The sequence below is a fragment of the Porites lutea genome, chromosome 8 (genome assembly GCF_958299795.1).
Source record: "Porites lutea chromosome 8, jaPorLute2.1, whole genome shotgun sequence".
Classification (NCBI taxonomy): domain Eukaryota; kingdom Metazoa; phylum Cnidaria; class Anthozoa; order Scleractinia; family Poritidae; genus Porites; species Porites lutea.
The window spans coordinates 7,333,565-7,356,551 of NC_133208.1; the positions used below are offsets into that span (position 1 = coordinate 7,333,565).

The 22,987-nt window shown below is 40.0% G+C and overlaps 2 protein-coding genes across 2 annotated transcripts in view; both read right to left on the minus strand.

Moving 5' to 3' along the window:
- Positions 1 to 1,518: 1,518 nt before the first annotated feature.
- LOC140945159 (uncharacterized) overlaps positions 1,519 to 22,987 on the minus strand; it is a 28,087-nt gene continuing 6,618 nt past the window's right edge. Inside the window, exons 4-6 of the mRNA XM_073394220.1 lie at positions 17,776 to 17,892; positions 16,860 to 17,093; positions 1,519 to 1,956 (exon numbers count right to left, since the gene is read on the minus strand). Coding sequence (XP_073250321.1) covers positions 1,637 to 1,956; positions 16,860 to 17,093; positions 17,776 to 17,892 — 671 coding nt within the window. The 3' untranslated portion in view covers positions 1,519 to 1,636. The remainder of the gene's footprint in view (positions 1,957 to 16,859; positions 17,094 to 17,775; positions 17,893 to 22,987) is intronic.
- Positions 11,863 to 13,260, minus strand: LOC140946890 (uncharacterized). Its single transcript, XM_073395997.1, has one exon. It carries the CDS (start codon positions 13,046 to 13,048, stop codon positions 11,864 to 11,866), a length of 1,185 nt encoding a protein of 394 aa, XP_073252098.1. The 5' UTR covers positions 13,049 to 13,260; the 3' UTR covers position 11,863.

Here is a 22,987-nt window from a genome sequence, read left to right on the forward strand (position 1 = left end):
AGGCCTTTTAAGACAGTTTTGTTTAAAATAATACAAATTGTTTGACTGCCGTTGTGATCATGAGTCGAACGTTAAACGAGCTTATCAAAGAGGATTGATCATATATAATCAAAAACAAGCTTGCTTGTAGCATTTACGTTTTTTAATGATAACAAAGAAGAAGAAGAAAAAAAGAAAACACGTAGACACTTTCTCATAAGTAAGTAAACTTTATTGAACTCGGCCTTGAATATACTAAGGCCGATATGTCGAGGCCTTTGACTGATTATTTAATTAAAACTAATTTTTTTTTTTAAACTTGCGTTTAATTTTTAACTGCATGTCTAAATAAAGAATGTCAATGTATATATCAATGTCTTAAACACGGCAGACATGCACCGGGACTGACTTTCACTAAAATCTTTTATGAATGCTAAAGTGAAAAGAACAAAACCAGATTTTGCATTTGTTGCCGGGAGCGCTTTAAAGTTGTAGTGCAAAGAGATTTTCATTGGGATTTGCGAGTCGGGGTTGTGTTCGAGCAACTCGCTCGCTTAGCCATGAGGTACCAAGAATCTGATTTACATTGGTCTTTACTGTTTTTGACTTTTGCTAACAATCTTAATCTTAATCTTCTTACTCCTCTTCTTTACTCAATCCTTACTCGGCAGTGAGTGAGTAGTTCAAGCGTAGTAGCGGTTTTTATAGCCAAAGCTGGACATGTTTGGGTAACTGACCGTAGGAATAAAAACAAGGTAAACCCGCGGCCGTGTGGGTAATGTTTTGGTATTACTGAACCTACATGACTGCGACTTACAAGAAGCTTCAAACCGATGAATAATTAAAACGCTGGTTAACAAACCCAAACAGGAACTTCAAAGAGACTAATGAATGAACCAAGGTCAGCTCTGACACGAAAAACACGACCACCTATGAAAACCTAACATCCGACAATGGCAAGAGAACAATATTCCTAATTAAAATGGCATTAAGTAAATCCGCGAGCTATGCAAACCTTCAAGTAGAAGTCTGAAAATTACAAAATAGAAAAAAGGAAAATGCCTATGCGCACCAAATCCAAATTAACCTTGACTCATCTAGTAATAGAAAAACGAAACTTAGAAGAAATACAAATCTTAAAAGTAACTATTAAAATACTTCACAGCAGTTGTAAAAGTGTTATTAAATTGACCTAAGCTGACGTGACTTCTTTTGTTATAACAGTGCAGGTTCACGTTATCATTGAGGTTCTTAAGTGCATTAATTTCAGTCGAAATTCGCTGTTTCCAGACAGCTGGCTAGGGCTGGGAAAAAATGTGTCTTAGTTTATTAAAATCTTAAAATGGTTAAACAATTAAACTTATAATGAAATTAAAGCTTAATTACTCCAGTAAAATAGTAATTTACGGAAATCACAAAACTCATTATCAGTTTTACTTTCCTTGACTAAAAATAAAATGACGTAAAAAAAAGAAACTTAAATAAGCAAGAACTATATTCCTGTCTCGTGTTTAACAAATTAAGATCAAGAAAATAAATAAGGAAAGATTTTCTACGTTGTCGAGAAATATACATTGGGACGTACATATTTTTGAAGGTAGTAAGTATGTTAATATAGCTGCATGTTTTTTGGCCGTAAATAATGAAATGGTTCTTTTTATATTTTTTGAGTAGGGTCAAGATAAAATACCTCCACCTCATCAGGTGAGAAGTACAAAGTCCCGGCCAGGATTGTGTTTGGGTCCTGCACTGCAGCAGGAGCAGGGTAGTACCTGCCAAGGACTGTGTATGAGCGGCTGTTACTGTTGGCATTATTAGCAATGAAGATGTCATAACCAAACACTGGACCATACCGTGACCACCTGTAAATTGCCCTGTCTGGCCTCCTCACCTCACTCACAAAGGGATCCAGTTCTTCCTTATTGTTAATTGAAAAAATAAACGCCTTGCGAGTGAAGCCCCAGTCACCACTGGACTCTAACAAACCAACAAAACGTAAGTATTAACTTTTGAGTAAACACTGTGGTGTAGTTACTCTCTAGTGTATTTTCCTTAGTTTGAATTTTATTTATTTATTTATTTTTATTCTTGACTTTAAAAGAATTATCATAAACTAAAACAAAACAAATTTCATAAGAACCATGAGTGAAATGGAATCACACATTTTTTTCTACTTTCCTTTTTTTTTTTATTTTCCTCCCTTTGTTTACTGTATTGCTATTCCTTACAGATAGTTATGAAGATGGACATAGTCTTTAAAGACAGATATACAGAGATGATATGTATGATATACGCCAATGATAATGCATTTCTTATTTGCATTGACATGTGATGACTAACCTTTCAAACCTTTTCCTTAGGGATAAGGGAACAGGTAAGGGATAATTGAGAAAATAATTTTGGGGATAATTGAATTGTTTTAGGGAGTAATGAAAGTTCATCATGGTTCTACATTAATTATGATCTACACTTATTTTTCTCCCCTTTACTTTTATTGATTATAGGATCGCAAGCTGGATAATAAGGTGGGACTATCTTTGCCGCCAAGAAAACCCATTTTAGTATATTCGCAAAACCCACGAGACAACGGCTGCACGGTTATTGTGTTTTTGTTAGCACTCGAGAAGAGTCTTTGCGAAATCGCCGCTGGTTTACACGCGTAAAAAGTCGCCTCTGGAAACGGATTAATCGAGCCTTTGCAATGCCATAACAATCAATCAATCAATCAATCAATCAATCAACTTTATTTAAACACGGTAAATGGCTCAGCAAGCTGGTTTTCAGACATGCCGTGTGATAATCACAATGACTATTGCATCTTTTCAGCTACAGTTATACCTTCTTTATTTTTAACATGAATGTAACTACAAAAATTTGTGGCAAACATTTTTTTTTTCTTTCCCACAAAAAGTGCGGGGGGAGGGGCCTGTTTTTTTCCCCAGCACCTCCCCCTGCGTGTTCCCTGACTTTTAGTAGTAACATTCTTACAACGTTTAGGGATAAGGGGTATCTCCTCTTAAATTTACAAGGATAAGGGATAAGAACCCCCTACCCCTCCCCTCCCCCTCCTCAACAGGGCCTTATTGAACCGATTCCGGGATCACAACAAGTTTGATACCTGTTTTGTGCAGAAATGATTATAGCTGCAGTAGGTATTAAACTAGATTCAATTTGCTAAACGTCAACTTGACTCCTTGGAGGGTTGGGAGGGGGGAGGAGTGGGGTACTCCCATATTTTGGCTAGATAGGTATGTGACGCCCGAAAAAGTATGGTATTTGAGGGTCTTATTCTTCCATACTGAATCAATTTTTCCCTTGTTAGTGTTGTGTTCCCGCCGTTATCAATTGGTTAACATTTAAGAGTCTACAGGTATAAATGCCCAGCTACACGAGAAAAAAAAAGGGTCCGTTAGCTGGACTTTACCTTAGAGTATCATGAAAGCGACTTAATGAAGACTTTTTCGGCGTTTCTTCACTCACGCTCTTTTCTTCGCGTGTGACTGACAATTAATTTACGAAAAGGCCTTCTGATCACGCAGGGTATGTGTTGCCTTTAAATTCTTGGTTTGTGTTTTTTTTCCCTTGAATTGGGTCTCATTTTGTAGGGGTGCGCCTTAAGAGCGCGTCTCCGTAAGAACCGACCAGTGATTTCGGATCAAAAAATTAATTCTCCTTATATTCTGGGATATTAAAGTCTTTACATAATTAGTTACAAAAATGAATTTTGTTTGACCGAAAATGTGAAATATAATTTTTTACGAATTTTTTAGTTTTCGGCCGGTTGGCACCGACGCAATATAGCCTTTGAAACTGCAAAAATCGCCTACATTGCCGGCGCTACAGAAAACAAACAACTCGTTCAAGAAGCCCGATTTTCTTTTTAATACATGTATACGGATACACCACTCCAGATGTCCTAGCCATATCACAGTTCCGAATTATTTATTCATTTTAACGGCACGAATCTTTTTCCTGGCACGTGTCATCAGCCTTCCACCAAAACACGAAAATAGCTTAACTTTGAGGGGAGTTTAAAAAAGTGTGGCACCCTTCTGAACTTTGCTATCTGTATTATTACAAACTAGAAATGATAGCAAAACGTAAAAAGGAATAAAATTTTTGTTTGTTTTTTTTTTTTACGTTTTCGAATATGAGCGCCGTTTGAATTTCCAGAAATTTTGAAGACCTGATAATTAACGAAGACTTGCCTCGTGCTTTGCTTATGAAAGTCAACTTCACTTGATGGCTTGATGGATCTCACCTTAGTTCTTTTTCATTTTAAGGATATTTCTTAATCGTCTGAAACTATATTGGCCGTTGATGCCCTGTTTATACTTGTTCTGTTGCAATGTTATCTGGTTTGTAAAATGGTCGTATCCGCGAGCGTGACTGGTTTGTGACACCCGACCTCGAGGTCTTTGCTAAAAACAGTTTTTCGTTAGGATCGACTCCTCAAGATATGGCAGTAAAATTTCTTGGGCAAATAAAACTAATTTTTCCTTAATAACGAGCTGTTGTCGTTGTTATTTTTTTTACCATAGCGAAGGAGGGTACAGTTCGACTGTCTGTTGTGGCCTTGGGAAAATCTACTTGTAGAGATTTTCGAGGTTAAACATATTCAGTATGTACGTTGCAGAAAGAAAGAAAAGATATAACGAACCACTTAAAATACAAACTGATATTCGTCAGGGCGGGTCTGTTCGTATGTGTGAGGCATAATTGATCATTATTTGGGCTGCAACTGGCTCGAAACTGTCGCCCTTTAAGGACGTGTCAATATCTTTTTCTTTTAGGAGCAAGGAAAAGCTAAAAAATGATCATGTAACGTCACTCAATTTTTGGAAACACAAGTCCCACTCGGTCCGGTAGGCTTTCTACTGCGCTACTTTGCGTTTTCACTTGCTTTTGAGGAGAAAGGATTGGTACAGTTGGTTATTGCTTGGCCTTCTATGGGAGAAGTCTAAAGGCCGATCCCCAAATGTGACCTCCAATCCCTTTTTCGACTTCTCTCCTTTTCGTGCAGCTTTAAGTAGCTGTAAATACCCATAACAAGGAGCATTAATGGGGGTTTAGAAGGGTGGGTGTAGGGCTCAGGTTTGGTTCGAAGACAGTCGTGTCTCTTTCGAGGTACGGACTTAGCTTTTTACCTTTCAGTTGAAAACAAAACTACTCTTCAAGTCATAGTAAATGTCATAGTATTCTTAATGCTGATCAGGAGGCGATAACCTATGCCGACTGGGTTGTCTAAGAAACTGTACATCCAATTTTACATAAAGAGAAGGTCGAGAGAATAACTCTTGAACGTTTTCCTTAAACCTTTAAAAGGAATTGTTCCACTACGTGTTTGATTTTCCGGTTATATTATTAGCCTGCGTAGTTTTGGTCTGGCGCGCAGTACAAGCTTATGGGCTGTGAAACCACGAGGAGATTGGGGCGGGAGCAATGCTCGTTCGTGCGAGCTTCGCGCGACACGACCGCCATTCTACGCAGGCTAGTTTATTTTGTAAAGTAGTTCTGGATTTTTGCTTTATGTAAAATGTGCACGGAAGGTTTTACAAACTATTTATTTTTTCTGCATCCAGATTTCTAGTATTCTTGAAAGTCAATTTAATATTAATAGACATTTCGCTTTTAGTAGAGAAGATGAACGTGACTCAGGTAACAACGCAGAAATTTGACAATTTTACTTGATAAAATCAATTTTTATTCTACAAGTATTTTTCGAGACCTCGAATCCTACTAGGGAATAAGACTGTTTTGAGTTTATTTTGCCATTTGTCAGTCAACCCGTCATAATCAGTGAAAGTCGCGATTGTGTTGGTCCGAAAAAGTACTTCTCTGTTATGAGTCGATATGAGTCGAAAGTCAAGCTCATCATTGTCGTGATACAGCTATTTACAGTACTTCGGTCAAGACGCAAAAACAAAAATTTGGGGAAAATAAGCATTGCAATTGGCCAGAGGAAATTACTCTGGGAGCAAATGTACAGAAGAACAGATGAAGAGACAATGTATTGTAGCATTACAAAAATTTCTATTCAATCGGTAATTGGTATTGCAAATAATTTGAAGCCTTATGCACGACACTGCTCAGAAACTACCCGTGGTATACCCATCGCACCTGGATCGAGCCACAGTCTGCAGTCACAGGCATGTCTGTCGTAAATACGCATAGAATGAAGTAAAACCTTTTTAGTGGTGATCCACATTAGCGCGGAAGTACATGTTATCCCGGGGGGTACTCCTGGAATTCTTGTTGGGGGTGTGCCGCCCGGACCCTTTTTCAGACCAAAAAAGGTCATTTCAGGTTGACATCGTTTTTCAGACCTGGCCTCTTAAATCCATACCTGTTTTCAGACCTGGCCTCTAAGAAAGTAGGTCGTCATTACTTAAATTAGAACAGCAACGAGATGGATAAGAATGAATGAGGGAACAGACATGGAAAAAGAAATATGCATTGCTGAAGTAATAGGGCCAAACGCTGGGTATCAACGATTTAGATCATGCGCTCCATGGTCAGATCGAAACAACAAAAATCCTTCCAGTGACTTGCTTGTTCTTTTGTAGGCAAAAAAAATATGCGCTAACAAGGAACCTTAAGACCCAGGTTCTTAATCTTAATGCTTACCGCTACCCGATAGAAAAGCTACAAAAACTAAATGAGCTCTTCGGATGCATAATTATGCGGTAAGTAAAGAGGGCAAGAGTTCGCGTTTCGTGGCCACGGCCCAGGTACGTTAGCCCTTGCCCTTGTGAATCATTTTAAAGAGCTGTACACTTTTTTATTGGTTTTATTGGGTTTCATTACCTATACATAATCACGTAGAAACGTTTTAAAAAAATCCTCGACGTCTTAATCTTTTCGAAAAACAGTGGGGCCTGGAACGAACTTTTGTAGCGTCACCTCATTCTCTCTTGGATTCTCAATTTTCTTCTCTAAAATGTGTTGAGCCAATTTTTTCAATGCATCTACGTTAAACTGAAGAAGTAAATTTATCGATGTATGGCGATTCAAAGGCAATTACCTCTAACAAATAGCGGGAAAAATTTGAATGTCACGAAACAACCGTTTTGCGCTCGCGACCAGCAACGAGTGCCATTACTTTTATCACAAACAGGACAAAAAATTCCCTTGGAGGACAAATGATAAGAAAACCAATATTTAAGCGATTGCTTAAGGCACAATAGTATCCCGGCTCTACAGACCAAGAAGGACATTACAAACAGCGAAGTTAAAAGAGGAGAATAACAAGGCAAGTGTTCGTTGATTATCTTGTCTTCGAAATTTTTGGAAATTCAAACGGTGCTCATATTCAAAAACGTGAAAAGCACAAAAATTTTATTCCTTTTTACGTTTTACTATCATTTCTAGTTTGTATTAATACAGATAGCAACGTTCAGACAGGTGCAACACTTTTTTAAACTGCCCTCAAAGTTGAGCTATTTTTGGTTTTGATGGCAGACTGATAACACGTGCACGGAAAAAGATTCTTGCCGTTAAAATGAATAAATAATTCGGGTGGTGTATCCGTATCCGTATATTAAAAAGAAAATCGGGCTTCTTGAACGAGATATTTGTTTTCTGTAGCGCCGGCAATGTGGGCAAGTTTTGCAGTTTCAAAGGCTATGGCGCGGTGCCAGCCGGCCAAAAATTCAAAAATTCCTAAAAAAATATTTCGCATTTCCGGTCAAACAAAATGCATTTTTGTAACTAATTAGGTAAAGACTTTAATATCCTAGAATAAAAGGAAAATTAATTTTTTGATCCGAAATCACTGGTCGGTTTTACGGAGACACGCCCTTAAATAAGGTATCAGTTTTCGTTTCTCTCATCCTCAAATAGGGTCAGTACTTCAGGCCCTCGGAGACAAACACCTATCCGAAATTTATTGGGGTACCCCACCTGGAACTTCTCACACACTGACTTGATCGAAAAAACTAAAAGTGTAAACAACAAAAGCAAAATATGTAACTAGACACAAAAACCAATGGAGATGGATTCCTCGAAGTTATAAAATTTAGCGGCAGAAATAAATAAATGAAATGAAAACAAAATAATAAAGCATTTCTTTTCATCCCGTAATAATCCAATGTAAATAAGAACACATGATGTCGACTTGTTTGACTTGATCGTTTTACCAAGGTACAAGAATTGACATACCTACGACACTCGTCACAATAGCTGGGACAGTAGTGGTATTTTCTACCCCCTTAATGTTGGATTTTGCGAGTTGGAATGACAGGAGCAAGAAAAAACAACAACACTGGGAGGGAAGGAGTACATTTTTTTTGTCAGGAAATGGGTACAGCACGGGGTGTCCCAACGTAATGTGACAAAGATTGTAGGTAAACATTAGGTATAACGGCGGGGCTCTCGTGCTCGCGAAACACAAGCAGCCGGGCACTATGGATAATAAATGAAAGAATTAATAACCCTGTAATCAGACATGGCCTACTGATGGTGAAGAACGCCGCGGGTAAAGACGACGTATCTAATATACTCCATTCGACGGGTATCCCGTCAGGTAACTATAAAGGATTTTACCGCAAAAATTGCTGTGAGTTATTATAATTGTAAATTAAACGAGACTTACCTGTAAGGTGAAGTTTGATTGAGGTTCTACCAGGTCATCACAGCAGCAGAGATTACATGAGATAGCGCATGCGCATAGCTGGTCAATATTAAAAGCACTGAGTGTCCGTATGTAATAAAAAGAAGACCCAGTAGGCCCATAACAGGATATGGGCTGAGTATGAAACCAGGGAGGGTAACAACTGGGAGGGCATGTAATCTCTGCTGCTGTGATGACCTGGTAGAACCTCAATCAAACTTCACCTTACAGGTAAGTCTCGTTTAATTTACAATTCTACCAGGTCATCGCAGCAGAGATTCCATGAGATTTCAAAGCCATATGGACACGAAGACAAAATAAACAAGGAACACCTATAAAACACAACTGGTGTCCTAGTTTATTAACTGTAGTAGAAAAAACCAAGACCTAGAAAGCTAGGCTTATACATTAATGCTGGTACCAAGAACAGCTTGGCCAAAACGAGAAACATTATCTTCAATAGGTTTGTTGTAAAACTTACGGAAAGTGCAATCTCCTTTCCAAGACGCTGCCTTAAGAATCACATCTATAGGCACCTGGCATGCATTTGCTTTGCTGGTAGAAGCAGCTCTGGTACTATGGGGTTTGAACACTTCCACATCAATACCAGCCTTGATCATAACATTCTTAATCCAACGTGAGATAGTGTCCCTAGACACGGCCTGGTAGGGTTTAACAAAACTAATAAAGAGTCTGGTTTCTCCACCTCTAAGGGGTGCAGTACACTTAATGTATTCTGAGAGAACTGAGTAAACGCAAACCCTGCCATCTGCTGGGAAGGCAGGAAGGATAAGCTCTGGTAGATTCCTGCCTGGAGCTGACTGCTTAACAATATCCTTAATAAGAAATTTATAGTGGTCAGTATTTTTCTGCATACTAGTAATATCCATAAGATGGAAAGACTGACATCGCTGGCCTGTAACCAGTGCTATTAACATAACTAGCTTATGGGTAAGCTCTTTAAGGCTTATGCTTTCCAGCGGTGGAAATGTTTGAAGGTATGTCAAAACGCTTGTGGGATCCCAGACCGACTGGTATCTAGGTATACTAGGCCTATTGTTAAATACAGCCTTCAAAAAACGGTTAACTAATGGGTGAGAACCCACAGTTTTGTTATCATCTAGGTGGATAACAGATGATAGAGCACAACGAGCTGTATTCAGGCTACTGTAGCCGAGTCCACTATCAAACAGTTCAGTTAAGAAATCTATGACTTCTGATATAGCTGGTTGAATGGGATCAGTATTCCGTCCACTGCTGAATGTGGTCCACCGCTGTAAGTATGTTCGGTACTGTTTCTGGGTTCCTTCCCTCCAGGACTGCAGAATGAGCTCTTGAGCCCTCGCTGAAATGCCTTTATTTTGGAGACTTTCCCTGATAAGTGACATGCCATCAGCAGCAGTTTTGCCCCCAATGGGTGTTCTTTCCCTGGGTTGAAGGGGAGGTGTACGATGTTGGGACGATTGGGGAGTAGCACTGGGGTCTGCACCAGAAGTCTTGTTAATTTGGGAAACCAGGACTGTGTTGGCCAATGAGGGGCTATCATGATTGCTTCTGCTTGATCCTCCTCCACCTTTTGTAGAACTTGTGAAATTAAACTGAAGGGAGGAAAAACATAGTTATATTGTGTTCCCCAGTCTAATGTAAAAGCATCTACTCCAACAGCATTAGGATCAGGGATCCATGAAACATAACGAGACAGTTGATGGTTAAGTCTGGATGCGAATAAATCAAGGTCAGGTTTGCCAAATAAGGAAAAAATTTCTGACACCACTGGTTGGTCTAGTTTCCATTCTGTTTTGTCATTAAAAACCCGGGAAGCAGAGTCTGCTTCGATATTCTCGACCCCAGGGATATGTGCAGGTGTGATCCAGATATCTCTGTCCTTGCACCAAAGCCATATGTCTCTGGAGATATCATTACAGGGGGTAGAATGGGATCCCCCCATGTTCCTCAGATATGATACAGTGGTGGTATTATCAGACAGAACTTTAATGTGGCAGTGATGTTCTGAAGGGCATAAAGCCTTGAGGCCCCAAAAAACAGCGAGGAGCTCTAGGGCATTAATATGCAGTTGAGCTTCTTCCGGGGACCACCTGCCACCTGTGGAAATCCCATCTGAAAAGGCTCCCCACCCTTGGGTAGAGGCATCTGTTTTGAGTTCTCTTGTGATTTTCCCATGACTAATCTTCCTTTTGCATGTTTTGGCATGGTTCATCCACCAGACTATGTCATTTTTTGCTGTTTCAGACAACATCATAGGACTTTCAAAATTCCAGTTGGAATTTTTTAGAGCAGTTGATTTTTCAATCTCAAGTTGTCTGTAAAAAAGTCTAGCATACTCTACACCAGGGAAAAAAGATACCATAATGCCCACTAAACGAGCAACCAGTCTAACAGGAACAGATGTAGATTGCAATACCTGATGTGCTGAGGCAAGTAGCTTGCCAAAATTGTGATCTGTTATGCTAACAGACATGTCTAAGGAATTTAAAATAAAACCCAGATGTTCAAGGATCTGTGTAGGTTGGACAACTGATTTAGCCAAATTAGGGCAGAAACCCAAGTCCCCTAAAAGGGTTAAGGTATCCTGGACATTGGATGAGCAGGCCACACTAGTGTCTCCTTCTAAAAAGGAGTCGTCTAAATACCCACTAGAAACATGTCCTTTGAGTCGGAGGTATGCATACACAGGTTTGAGTAATTTGGTGAACACTCTGGGAGCACAGGCAAGGCCCTGCGCAAGGCAAGTAAACTGATAAAGCTTTCCTTTCCATAAAAACTTAAGATATTTTTGATGTGACCGGTCAACAGGTACAGAAAAATAAGCATCTGAAAGATCAATAGATGCCATAAAACACCCAGGTTTCATCAAGTGAACACAGGTTTCAATATTATCCATCTTAAAATGATGATAAGCAATAAAGCGATTGAATTCTTTCAAATTCAGAATCATTCTGAAACTCCCATTTTTCTTAGCTCGGAGAAAAACGGGGGATATGAATTCGGTGGATTCATGTTGGGACTCAACAATGATACCCCTAGACAAAAAATTTTGAATCTGCTGATCTAAGGCCACTGCTGCCTCAGTATACAGAATGGTAGGTCTAACTCTACCTAGTTGAACAGGCTGTATGTCATAAAACTCAAGTTTGTAGCCCTGTACGATAGACAGAATAGTTCTGTCAGAGGTAATTTCTTGCCACTTGGCCAGAAAATTCTTAATTCTTCCACCAGTAATAAGGGTGGGTACAGAGCTTACCTTGGGTTGAGTCATGACTGTTTCACAGTCTGTTTCATTGTTTTCGTCTCGGTTTTGCGAGGTTCCTTCCTGTATGAGGGGTGATTGCTCCTCTGATAGCCTCTGCCATGGTTGCTGTACTGGTTGAAGGGGCGCTGGTTGCGCCCCCCTTGGCCCAAAAAAGACCGTGATGGCCCTTTATACTTCTGAGAACTTGGCTTGTTGGATCTTGTAAGCTGTTTGGCTGCTTTGTTACTCTCAGTAACTGTTTTCAGCCGTTCGGCTAGGTCGTCACCAAACAGTTCACTTCCAATTGGGTGCTTGTTATTACACAAGGCCTTGTAGCTGTCATCTAAATCTGTTTTGAACAAGTCACGGCGGCAAATATTCAAGCTGTGGTTAGCCGCCGCTACAAGAAGAAGGGAATTCGATAGAGCTTCCCATAGGGTCTCTTTGGTTGGCATTGCAGCGCCTGAATCCAAAGATTCACCCACTTTTCCTGTCATATCTGCAAGAGGAATAAGCCCTTTAATCAGGGTGTCTTGCAAAGCTTGAAGTCTAGCATCCATGCTTCGTGTTGGCTTTTTAGCGATGTCCCAAATCTCGGAATTGACACGAGTTTGGGCAAGTAATGTGCTGTTTGTGGGCCTATGAATGTTCTCTTTTCGCCGCTTAGTGGCTTGATCATTAAGACCACTGGCGAGGATGTTGTTAAGAACGTTTGCGATTTTTTCCGAAATCGCTGGCCCCGTGACTTCGTCCTCGGTCACTTCGGTGACAAGTGAATCCACTTTGCCAGTAGTATCTGTCGTTTTGGAACGGGGTTGTTCGTCCGGTTGTGGCGTGATTCTGGGTCGTTTTGGCGGAGGCCCTTCCTCATTCTCGCTTTCAGCCAACGAAGGAGCGTCGACATCATCCACATCTTGCAATAGCCAGGCATCGTGAGACTCTTGTAAAGTTTTGACAACGGGCACCATGTCTTGCACGAGGCTTGTCAATAGGTCGAGTTTGTGGAGAAGCCTAGCTTCTCCCTCGCCTTCAGCAGAGTCAGCAGCCTGACTCGTGTTTGCGGCAGATGTGGATTGTTGTTTTGGAGATCGAGACGATCCTGTAAGCGTAGTTCCTTTGCTTGTCAAATTCGGCGAATTTGACTCGGTCAGTGACTCCTTGGTCACATCAAGGATTTCATCAAGTACGCCGGAACCCGGCGTAGGCATTTTTAGTGAATGAAAAAACACGGCAGTTATAAACTTTGCTTCGCAAAGATTGCCGATGTATGATAAAGAAGAAATATAACTTTACGATGGTGAAGATAGACACCGGATTGTGATGGGCTAACAGACCAGCCTTGCCAAAATGGCGACGCAAGCACAAAAATTGACCAGCTATGCGCATGCGCTATCTCATGGAATCTCTGCTGCGATGACCTGGTAGAATATGGTAGTTTTCACTTTTTTGCGCGGGTATAGTCTGGTCGGGTACACAGGAAACCAAAATGTGACACCCGCAGGCATTTATGTCTGATTTTGGCAACATAGGTATTCTTACTAGCTGGAGTATGCTGATTTTGAAAATCATTGTTGCCAAACTCAGTTCTTGTGCTAAGGTGAAGTTTGGGGATTTTCACTATGACGTCATTGTCCAAATGAGGGGTTTTCTCTCCTTTAACAATTCCAAATTTAAAGGAGACAGAGATTCTTTAAAACCGTTATTAGTGTTTTAAAAATTATATTCTGAGAATTTCTGACTGTTTTTACGCTGCTTATATTAACATACAGCCATCACGTTATCACTTGTATATTTATCACATTGGTAGTCTTTACACTAGAGCCTAAATAAGCTAACAAATATTTCAAGAGCAGCGAATTTTAATTACTTCAAGTAAAATAAAGCTTCACACGCAACCGATTCTTTTTTACTTCAGGTTAACTTATTAAGGCTATTTTCCCACCAACACAATTACGATTGATTGACGTGTTTCGCCTTTCTCAAACCTCAAAGGTGCTTACCATTTGACAGAGAATTTCGGAAATTCCGGATGGATGGTAAATGGTAAGGTCACTTTTCGGAAATTCCAACCAAAAATTGAGGAGTGCGTTTTGAGGTAGTCCGTTCATCCAGTTGGTACAAACCAAACGGAATGTTGCTTACCATCTACCAATTTCTCGGTTCCAGACGCATTCGCCCCCTTTTTGGATTCAAACCGTAACGGATGTGGCAACTCTACGGTAAACTGGTAAATCGCTTACCATTATGCTTTCGACACCCCAGCCAGATTCTTCTGTCAAATGGTAAGCACCCCAAGAAACCGCAAGTAACCGCAAGTCAGCTAAGTTGGTTTTAAGGATGCTTTTCAAGTCGCTTAAAACTTTCTTGAATCGTTTCAACTTTCCGACTTTAATGAGATGCAAAGTAAAGTTACTTGAAATTTTACTTAGGCCTTCACACACGAATTTTTGGTTAAGTAAAACTTAGCAGCTCTTAAGTCTTACTTAACAGCCTAGTGTAAAGACAGCCATTATTTTTTTGTAATGTACTTAGGAATACATATACAACTTTTTGTTTTTCTTGTGCAATGTTGAAACCTAGTAATTTCACAATTCACTTTGGGCCTCAAGCTTGCTAAATGCTTTGTTTTATTTGGGCCTCTTTGTCAACCAGGTACCTGTGTTGCGTGGAAAGTGTCCTTTCCACCTAGTAACGAATGGTTGATGTCAATGTTATTAGTAGTGAACTGCCTCAGGAAGTTGTCCGGGTTTAGAACCAGTTAGGACAACGGTGCCATTTATCTCTTTCAAGAACAGACTGTATCTTGCCCCAGTGAGGGGTCCAACTTAAGGATTTGGCTGTTGTAGCTGTATATGGCCCTCCTTGTGCAGTAGATCTACTAATAGCGTTGAGTAACTAGGAGCGTACATCATAACTTGTATGATGTATCCCCCGTATCAGTGCTTAAGAATTCGAACAAGTCTCCAACTTTTCTCATGATGCTTTCCTGTTGATAAGTGACTGCGGTATGTTTGTATTGTTTTTTTGGGCTAGCTTATTATATCCCGGCCATACGTCAGATAGCTGGAGTATTTGGTTACGCTCTGCAGTATAGTGGCCGAGCTCAAAGCGGATAAAATCATAACGATAGCTGCCTGTTGAGATTCCTCTTTCTTTTCGCCAGTCTGGTACTAAGCGCTCAGACACTTCTTACGATACCTTTCCGGCCCTTTTGCAGCAATGAGATCGCTAACCTCAGCTAGGCGGAATTTTATTGCATTATCCAGGTTTACCTGAATTTCAGATGATTACTTCGAATCCTTTTTTACTCCTTTAGCAACGTCTGACAGTTAAACGTGAAGCACGATCACAAAGAGTAAAGCACTTCTGTATCATGTAGACATTTCCAGGCGATATTTCTTTGTTTGCCAGCTGAAAATCGTGTTTTACTTTTTGCGTGAATTAAGGCAAAGGAGTAGTGACGTCACTGGACGGTCGTTTTAGACGTTACTCAGAGGAAGTAAAAACGACTCGAAGTAATCGTCTGAAATTCAGGCTATATCCAGATAAGATGATTTTATTGCTGGAATTGAATTGCTTACATTGAATGATGTAAATGATTTGAGCGCCTCTCGGCTTTTTGATGTTTGGCAAAGTACAGAAAGACTCCATTGTACTGGTGCGACACTTCTCCTACTACTTTGTGCTACTTGCCCTTTTAATGAAGTGGAGGCCGCCTCGTTGTCAAAACAAATACTTTTTTCTGCGTTTTATGTTTTATTTATTTATTTATTTGTTTATTTATTTGTTTTGTTTTGTTTTTTTTTGGGGGGGGGGGGTATTTAATACCCTTTCTTTCAAAAGCGCAATTTTCACTTTTTGTATAAAGTCACGATAACAAATTTCTGCGCCATTCTAGACAGCATGACTCTGAAATAGTTTCATGAGTGGTTTAAGGCCAATTTGAAGCACTAAAAGCTGCTCCGATGTCTCACAATTAGCAGATATCTCGAGAAGTTTCTCGAAGTACGAGAAGTTGCGAAAAAGTTGCCCAACAACTTGCGGAAAGCCCTAGGAGTGGTTACATCTCTTACGCTTTCTCTTTTTATTTTCTCTTTATTTTGTTCATCACAAACGCTTTTCCGTGCCTTTGCGCGTCTAGCAGCTTTGCACATCTCTCGTCGGTCCATGTGGAAAGCCACTTCTCTGCGTCTGTACTGAGAGAATCGCTGCAGCTCCTTTTCCTTTTAGATGTCTCCATGCACCTACATTTTATAAAGCAGTCTGGCTATCCTAAACTATTTGAACTTACTCGAATTTCGAAGTTGCCTTGGTCTTGTAACTTATTTAGTGAGAGGAAAATTGCAGGAATGTGAAGGTTTTGCAATAATTGCCAAGAGCTCGAGCAATCAAAGAATGGCTTATTCTAATATACTTTTTAATTATCTTAAAAAAATTGTCACGATAAATACCACATCTTTAGCCATAATTGTGTAAATTTTATATTCAAGGGTGTGTCATGTGACGCCTCGAAATTCGCAGAAACAGCGTTTTATAAATTCTCTAAATGGTCTTTAAAATATACGTAGAGCCCTTTGAAACAATTTCTGGATCCATTAAGTTTAAAATTGGGAAAGGAAAGAAAACTCCTTATTTGCACAGTGAAGTCATAAGGAAATGCCCTAAAACTCCACCTTAACACGAGCTTGAGCTTGGCAACAGTAATTTTCGAAATCAGCGTACTCGAGTTAGTAAGAATAGCTATGTCGCCAAAAATCAGACAAAAATGCCCGTGGGTGTCACAGTTTGGTGGCCTGTGTAGAAGACGTAGTATTGAGTTAATACTATGGTCCATGTATTTTCTCGCCAGGAACCGGGAGGATAGATATTCAACATATACGCAATTTTACAGAATCGTTAATACGTAACAACCAGCCTCCCTAGTTCTTACAGCAGTAAAAAATAGTTAAGAAGTCTGGTCTGGCTCAACTTTACGTTTTATTACTATTTGGTTTTAAACTGAGCAAGCAATATTCTTACCCCAAGGAATGTCCGTGTAACCTCCAAAAACGTATTTACCATTTTTTATTATGGTAACTGTGTCTCTTTTTCCATCGCAGCGTCTGTGAAACTGTGTACGGACATTCCAGCCGTGCAATGTAGCCCGCCAGCACAGTAGCCATTGGGAATTGTACCCAACCGCAGGCTCCAGAAATTTTCCCAGATGGGACAAATAAGAATAATTTGTTTTCAATATATTTGAGTCCATAAACGCTAAAAATAACAGAAAATAGAACAAAGACATCAACGATTGCAAAAAGAAATTTTTTTTGTTGTACTAGTTCCTTTGCTGCTGTAGCTACTGATGTCTTTAAAGATTGTACACGAAGGTGTGATTAAGAACCCCTCATCGGTCCCAATGTCAGCTTTTTCCCTTAACCCAGAGACGCAAAGCTCCATTGGGGGGGGGGGGGGGGGGGGGGTACATGTGGAGCTTTTTTTTACTTACACAATTCTCGTGAATCGATTGTACTGACAACCTTTAAGTTTCAAGTCATATCATGTCGGTGTTCTACCATGGCCCAGAATACCAGGCAGTTTAATTTTAAAGGCTGCACCGTTAATTTGCACTCTTAAACTCGACGGCTGGCAACAACGCTTTTCAACTTGGAATGTAATAATGTTGCGCAACAAGTTAAGCGAAAATGTTGCCTGTATTACTTGACCGTAAAGATCATGCCAAAACTTCATGTGCTTTTATCAAATTGAAACCTAAGGAATTCCACAAAACTTTCTCGTTTCTCTTTTCTTTTAAATAGCTATCAACAAAAAAGGAGAAACAACCGCGATATCAATGATGACGATAATGACAATGACTTCACCATTTGATAGACCCTGATTACACAGAGGAGTTTTCATCAGAGGAATCTACAATCTCAATGTACAGTATATTTACCTGTGCAATTAACGCCGAAATACTTTGGCGGGCAGATACATCGGAAGGATCCTTTGGTGTTGTGGCATATGAAGCTACCGTTACAGTTGTGTTTTCCTGTTACACACTCGTTTACGTCTGCAAAACAGAGGTGCATGCTACTATTCAGTTTGCGTTTAATTCTGAATAGTCATTTTCGCCCACAAAAGGAATACTGAGAAACTATGGAGCAGTCTTCATATCAAAAACACTATTCACTGTGCAGATTCAATTATGTCCGCTTGTCATTCAATTATGTCCGTTTGTTATTCAATTGTCTTCTTGTCATTCAGTTATGTCCGTTTGCCTTTCAATTATGTCTTCTTGTCGTTCAATTACTATATCTCATCACGCCTGCTTGACATTCAATTATGTTCGATATTATCTTCCAATTATTGCTCTTCGCGCCTTTCTTGCACGAGGTTTGAACATGCCGTCGAAGGAAATTCAAGATGTGAGCGATTCTGAGGGAAAAGGAGAAAATTATCAACGAGCATTAACATTGTTGACTGAAGCGGTGGATATCTTGAGGTCACCACGCACGTCGAGAGATCATCCGCAACAGCTTCCAGGGCATCGATATGTAGGCTCAGTTCAAGTTCCGGCCACTTCTGAAAGGGGAGAATTGCAAGAAATGGCGCGTCTTTATTTTCCGTTTTACAGTCAGGGCGCATCTGCCGGCAAAGTTAGTTCCCGTCTACCCTTTAAGCGATTTCGATCAAGTGCTTCCTCAAATGGGCCCAAAAAAAGTTTTAAACCAAAGGAAACATGGACTCACACGTTCAGCTGCCTGACGTTGAATCAGACCAGTTGTAGTGCCTTCAAGATAGGAGAAAGTAAAAGAAGCAGGTCTCGCCGAAAAAAGAATTACTTTCGATAAGTACGGAGGCTACCAACAGTTGCAGTCTTAATTGAATGACAAGAAGACATGCATGGATATCCACCGCTTCGTTCAATAATGTTAATGTTCGTTGAAAATTTTCTCCTTTTCCGTCGGAATCGCTCGCATCTTGAATTTCCATCGACGTCATTTTCAAACCTCGTGCAAGAAAAGCGCCCGGGAAAGGCGCAAAGGCGCGAAGACGTCAGTCAGTAATCAGCCGTGCTTTTGCGGGCTCAGGTACAAGCGGTCAACCGATATTCAAACGATATTGAATAATTGAATCGCAACAAGCCATAATTCAATGAAGTTCATAAGGTAAGAAATTGCATGACAAACAGTTATAATTAAATGACTAAATGACCGGGGATAATTTAAAGACAAAAAGTAGTAATTAAAAGATAATATCGAACCTAATTGAACGTCAAGCAGGCATGATGAGACATAGTAATTGAATGACAAGAAGACATAATTAAAAGACAAACGGACATAATTGAATGACAAGCAGACATAACTGAATCTGCACAGTGAATGAGTATTTTTGATACGAAAACTGCTTCATAAGAAACAGTTTTCTCTAATCACTCCGATGATTACAGACGGAATTGATTCCAGTGCGAGCCTATTACCACTATTAACTGCTGTTCTAAATATGATTATACAGTGTAATGGGACAGTGCTCGTCATATAAACCTGAGTAATGGTACAATAATCACGCCATGCCGCGCGCGCTCTTCGATGTTGTTGTTACCGTTGTTTTGTTTTGGTTTCTTTTTTTGGAGGAGGGGGGGTAGTTGTTTTATTTTTTCTTCTAGCGGCGACAAACTCTCGCTAGATCTTGTGTTTTAAAGCTAATAAAATATGAAATGATCACAAATTTTGTTTAGTTATGATTAATTGTTACTCATGATTAAACAAATCGGACTCCAGCTATGTGGTCTCCTGACTCCAGTCAGTCCTATTTCCCTTATTAACTATACAAGTTTTAAAATTATCATTCAAATGACTATTATCATCATCATCATCATCATCATCATCATTATTATTATTATTTCTTGCCTTGTGCACTGGCTGATCTCATACAGTTGTACTTGCTAAGGGAGCGAGTCATGACCCATGAAAAAGGACCCTTAGATTTCGACTCCTTACTCTAGAACTGACTAATACTTTTCTTAAAATCCTTTCTGTTCTTAGAACCGTAGTTTTTTGGGGGCAATGAAGTACAAATTCTTGTGTCCAACTTTCCAGCCACTTCTCCAAGTTCTTCATCACACTTGCGAATGATCCTACAACAATCTGTATCGGTCTGTAGCACCTGCACAGTTCTCGTGTTCCACATCCTTGTAATGTCCCTTTAAGCTCCTGATATTTTTTAACCTTTTCAACAATTCCCTTATCCCCTTCTACAGCAGTATCGACAATGGCGCACTCTCTCTCCTAGTTGTTTACAACCACATGATCATGTCTATTGTAGCATCGATGACATAATCACATTGAATGTTCATTATCCCACAGTAGTTTAACTTCATCGTTTTTACTCACACTGTCAGGCACGTGTTCGTACCACTTGTCCTTCTTTCCCAGATGATATTTCTCACATACCTTCCAACGAACTACTTTTGCAATATTGTCATGTCTCTGTTTATATTCCCTTTGGGCTAACTTTTCAGTTACACTTACAGACAATATGGTTTACACTCTCGCCACATTACCTACATAAGGGGGATTCGCACGGTCCTGCAGTTAACATGGTATCAGTTACATGGTTGGTCCTCTGAGCCTGTTCCTGGCCTGCACAAATAAGTGCTTCTGTTTGGATCTTCGAGTCTGCTTTTCGTAACCAGCTCCAAGTTTTCTTATATGTGTTGTTCCGGGTATTTCTCATGAAATTGACCATACAGCTTTTTTTCCTTCCAACTGTCGAGTTTCAGCTCATTGTTCCACGATGTCTTCAATCAACTTTAACAAGCCGACATTTGCATACAAAATGGCTCCACAATAAAAACCCCAAGGGATAACCTTGACTTGTTATCATAAAAACAAACAAAAAAACAATTATTAACTTAACAAGGATCAAATGAAACACACTACTAATAAACGCTAGCAATAAAACCAGTCAAAGCCGGATATCTGTCTTGCAACTAAAAGTATCGCTTATCTTTTTCATCGTCCCGAAGATCTTTTCCAGGAAGCACATCATCCATGTTGCCCTGTATTTCTTGCATAGCTGGAAGAAGCGGGACGGGCGAGTTATTTTGGAAGCTCTTAAGGAATATTTTCTTTATACCCTGCTTGGTTAAAGCCCTCTTCACTGGGCAGGAGGTTTTTTCGCAGTGGGCAATTATCTTGGGTAGTAGTTTTTAGATCAATCAGCAGATAACGAAAAGGTCTTTTTACGGCCTCTTCGTTCTGATTTAAAAAGAAATACGTTTGCCCGGGATACATTTGCTTGGCCAGGGTCAAGTTTTGCAATTTGTCTCGTGGATTCTTGAATAGCAGCAAATAATGACCGTTTAGGCTTATGCTGCGACTTCCCTTCCCCTGATGAAATAGATTCTGCACGATATAAATCTCGCTGAGATTTTGATGATGAGCACCACGAGTAAAGAGGTTCACAATTCTCTTGTCTTTACTGGCGTCAATCATCTGATCATCAAACACGATCAGATTCTGTTTGTTCACATCAAAATAGGAATCCTGCTCCAAAGCCGTAGGAATTCCCTTGATAAATTCAATGTGTGGCATGGCGACTAGCATTTCTGTATACGCAGCCCGGGGGGGGGGGGGGGTACTGCCATATCTGGGCTATATAGGTATGTGCCGCTGTGAAGGGTATGGTTTTCAAGCAGTTTACTCTAGGATAGGGTATATAAATCAGAGCGTTTGGCTCTAGAATAGGGTATCATTTTTCAGGAAACTGATCAGCTGGTTGAAGATTTTATGTAGACTAGGTACACAGCTACTCTAGGATAGGGGGGATTTGGGGAGTTTACTCTAGTATAGGGTAGCAAAATTAAGCTGAACTAGCTCTGGTAAAGGTTAAGGGTTCCAGGCTCCCAGCGGCACATCCCCACCCAGAAATTCCTAAAGTGCCCCCCCCGGGATACGCAGGTTGCCATTGCGAATAACACCAAACGATCCTCTCTGGGGGAAGGTAAATTGCCTTTGAAGCTTGATGTAATAGAGATAGAACCCAGGCCGCTTTTCCGGACTTGGTCATTCCAGGAGTCATGGAGGTGAAAATATGCTCAAAGCGAAACCGCTGACACTTCTTTGAAGACATCGGAAGTGTTTGAAATGGGGTGAGACCAGCATTGCGGTGTTTAGACATCGCGTGCCTTTACATGCTATCCTTTCTACTAAACGATTTTTCGCAAACGGAAAACAACCAACCCATGTCAACTCCTCAGGAGCAGAATGTAGACTGAGAAAAAGGTAGAATGTTGCTCGTTTATATAGGTTTGGCAAACCATGAAACTACATTTCTATTGTTTTCCTCCACCACCACCACCACATTTATATTGTTAAGTTATTAATTGTTTTTTTTGTGTGTGTGTTTTTTATAATAGTATGTCAAGGTTCTCTCTTTGGGTTTTTACTGTATAGCTGAGCCAATTTGTATGCAAATGTCGGCTTGTTAACTCGCATAATTAACTGACTAAAGGCGCGTGAAAATAACAAGACCATATTAAGCTCACCAAGCGCTGAGAGTTAGTCGTCTCCTCGAGATAGAATACCTGAATTTTGTGCTTGAGATTTGTTTATATCCTGTGTTTAGTCATGATGATTTAAAGAAATGATTAAAGATTTTTCAGTTACACTCTGAGACAAGCGGTTTTGAAATTGCCAGTCAAAATTGAAATAAAGAGTTCTCAGCTCCAGTTTCTGTGTGTGTGTGTGTGTGTGTGTTTTGTTCATATATTTGATTTTTAACGCTTAAATTATTAGGGATCGCTTCTCTTGTTCCTATTCTTTTAATAGGCCGTTCCGGCAAACCGGGTTCAACTTACTTACCGAGTATAGTTCTAGTCAAGCCTGTTCCTACTGTATAAGAGGAACGCTCATTAGATATGGAGGAAGACGCTTATTAGTATGGAGGAACCCACTTTTTCCCTAGTTTAAAACAATGGGTAACGTCATGGACTCGAACCTTATGCATATCAATGATTTACCTCAACCTTACTCGACACTTACTCGACCCCAACGGTGCTTAATTTCATCCCTTTATCACCACTCAACACACTACACTTTTTCAATACAAATTCCATTCTAATGTCCTCACTAAGCAACTGTACAGTTTGCACCAACGAATCT

Excerpts from the sequence above, each read along its gene's own strand:
- LOC140946890 (XM_073395997.1), bottom strand. The coding sequence starts at position 13,048 with ATGCCTACGCCGGGTTCCGGCGTACTTGATGAAATCCTTGATGTGACC.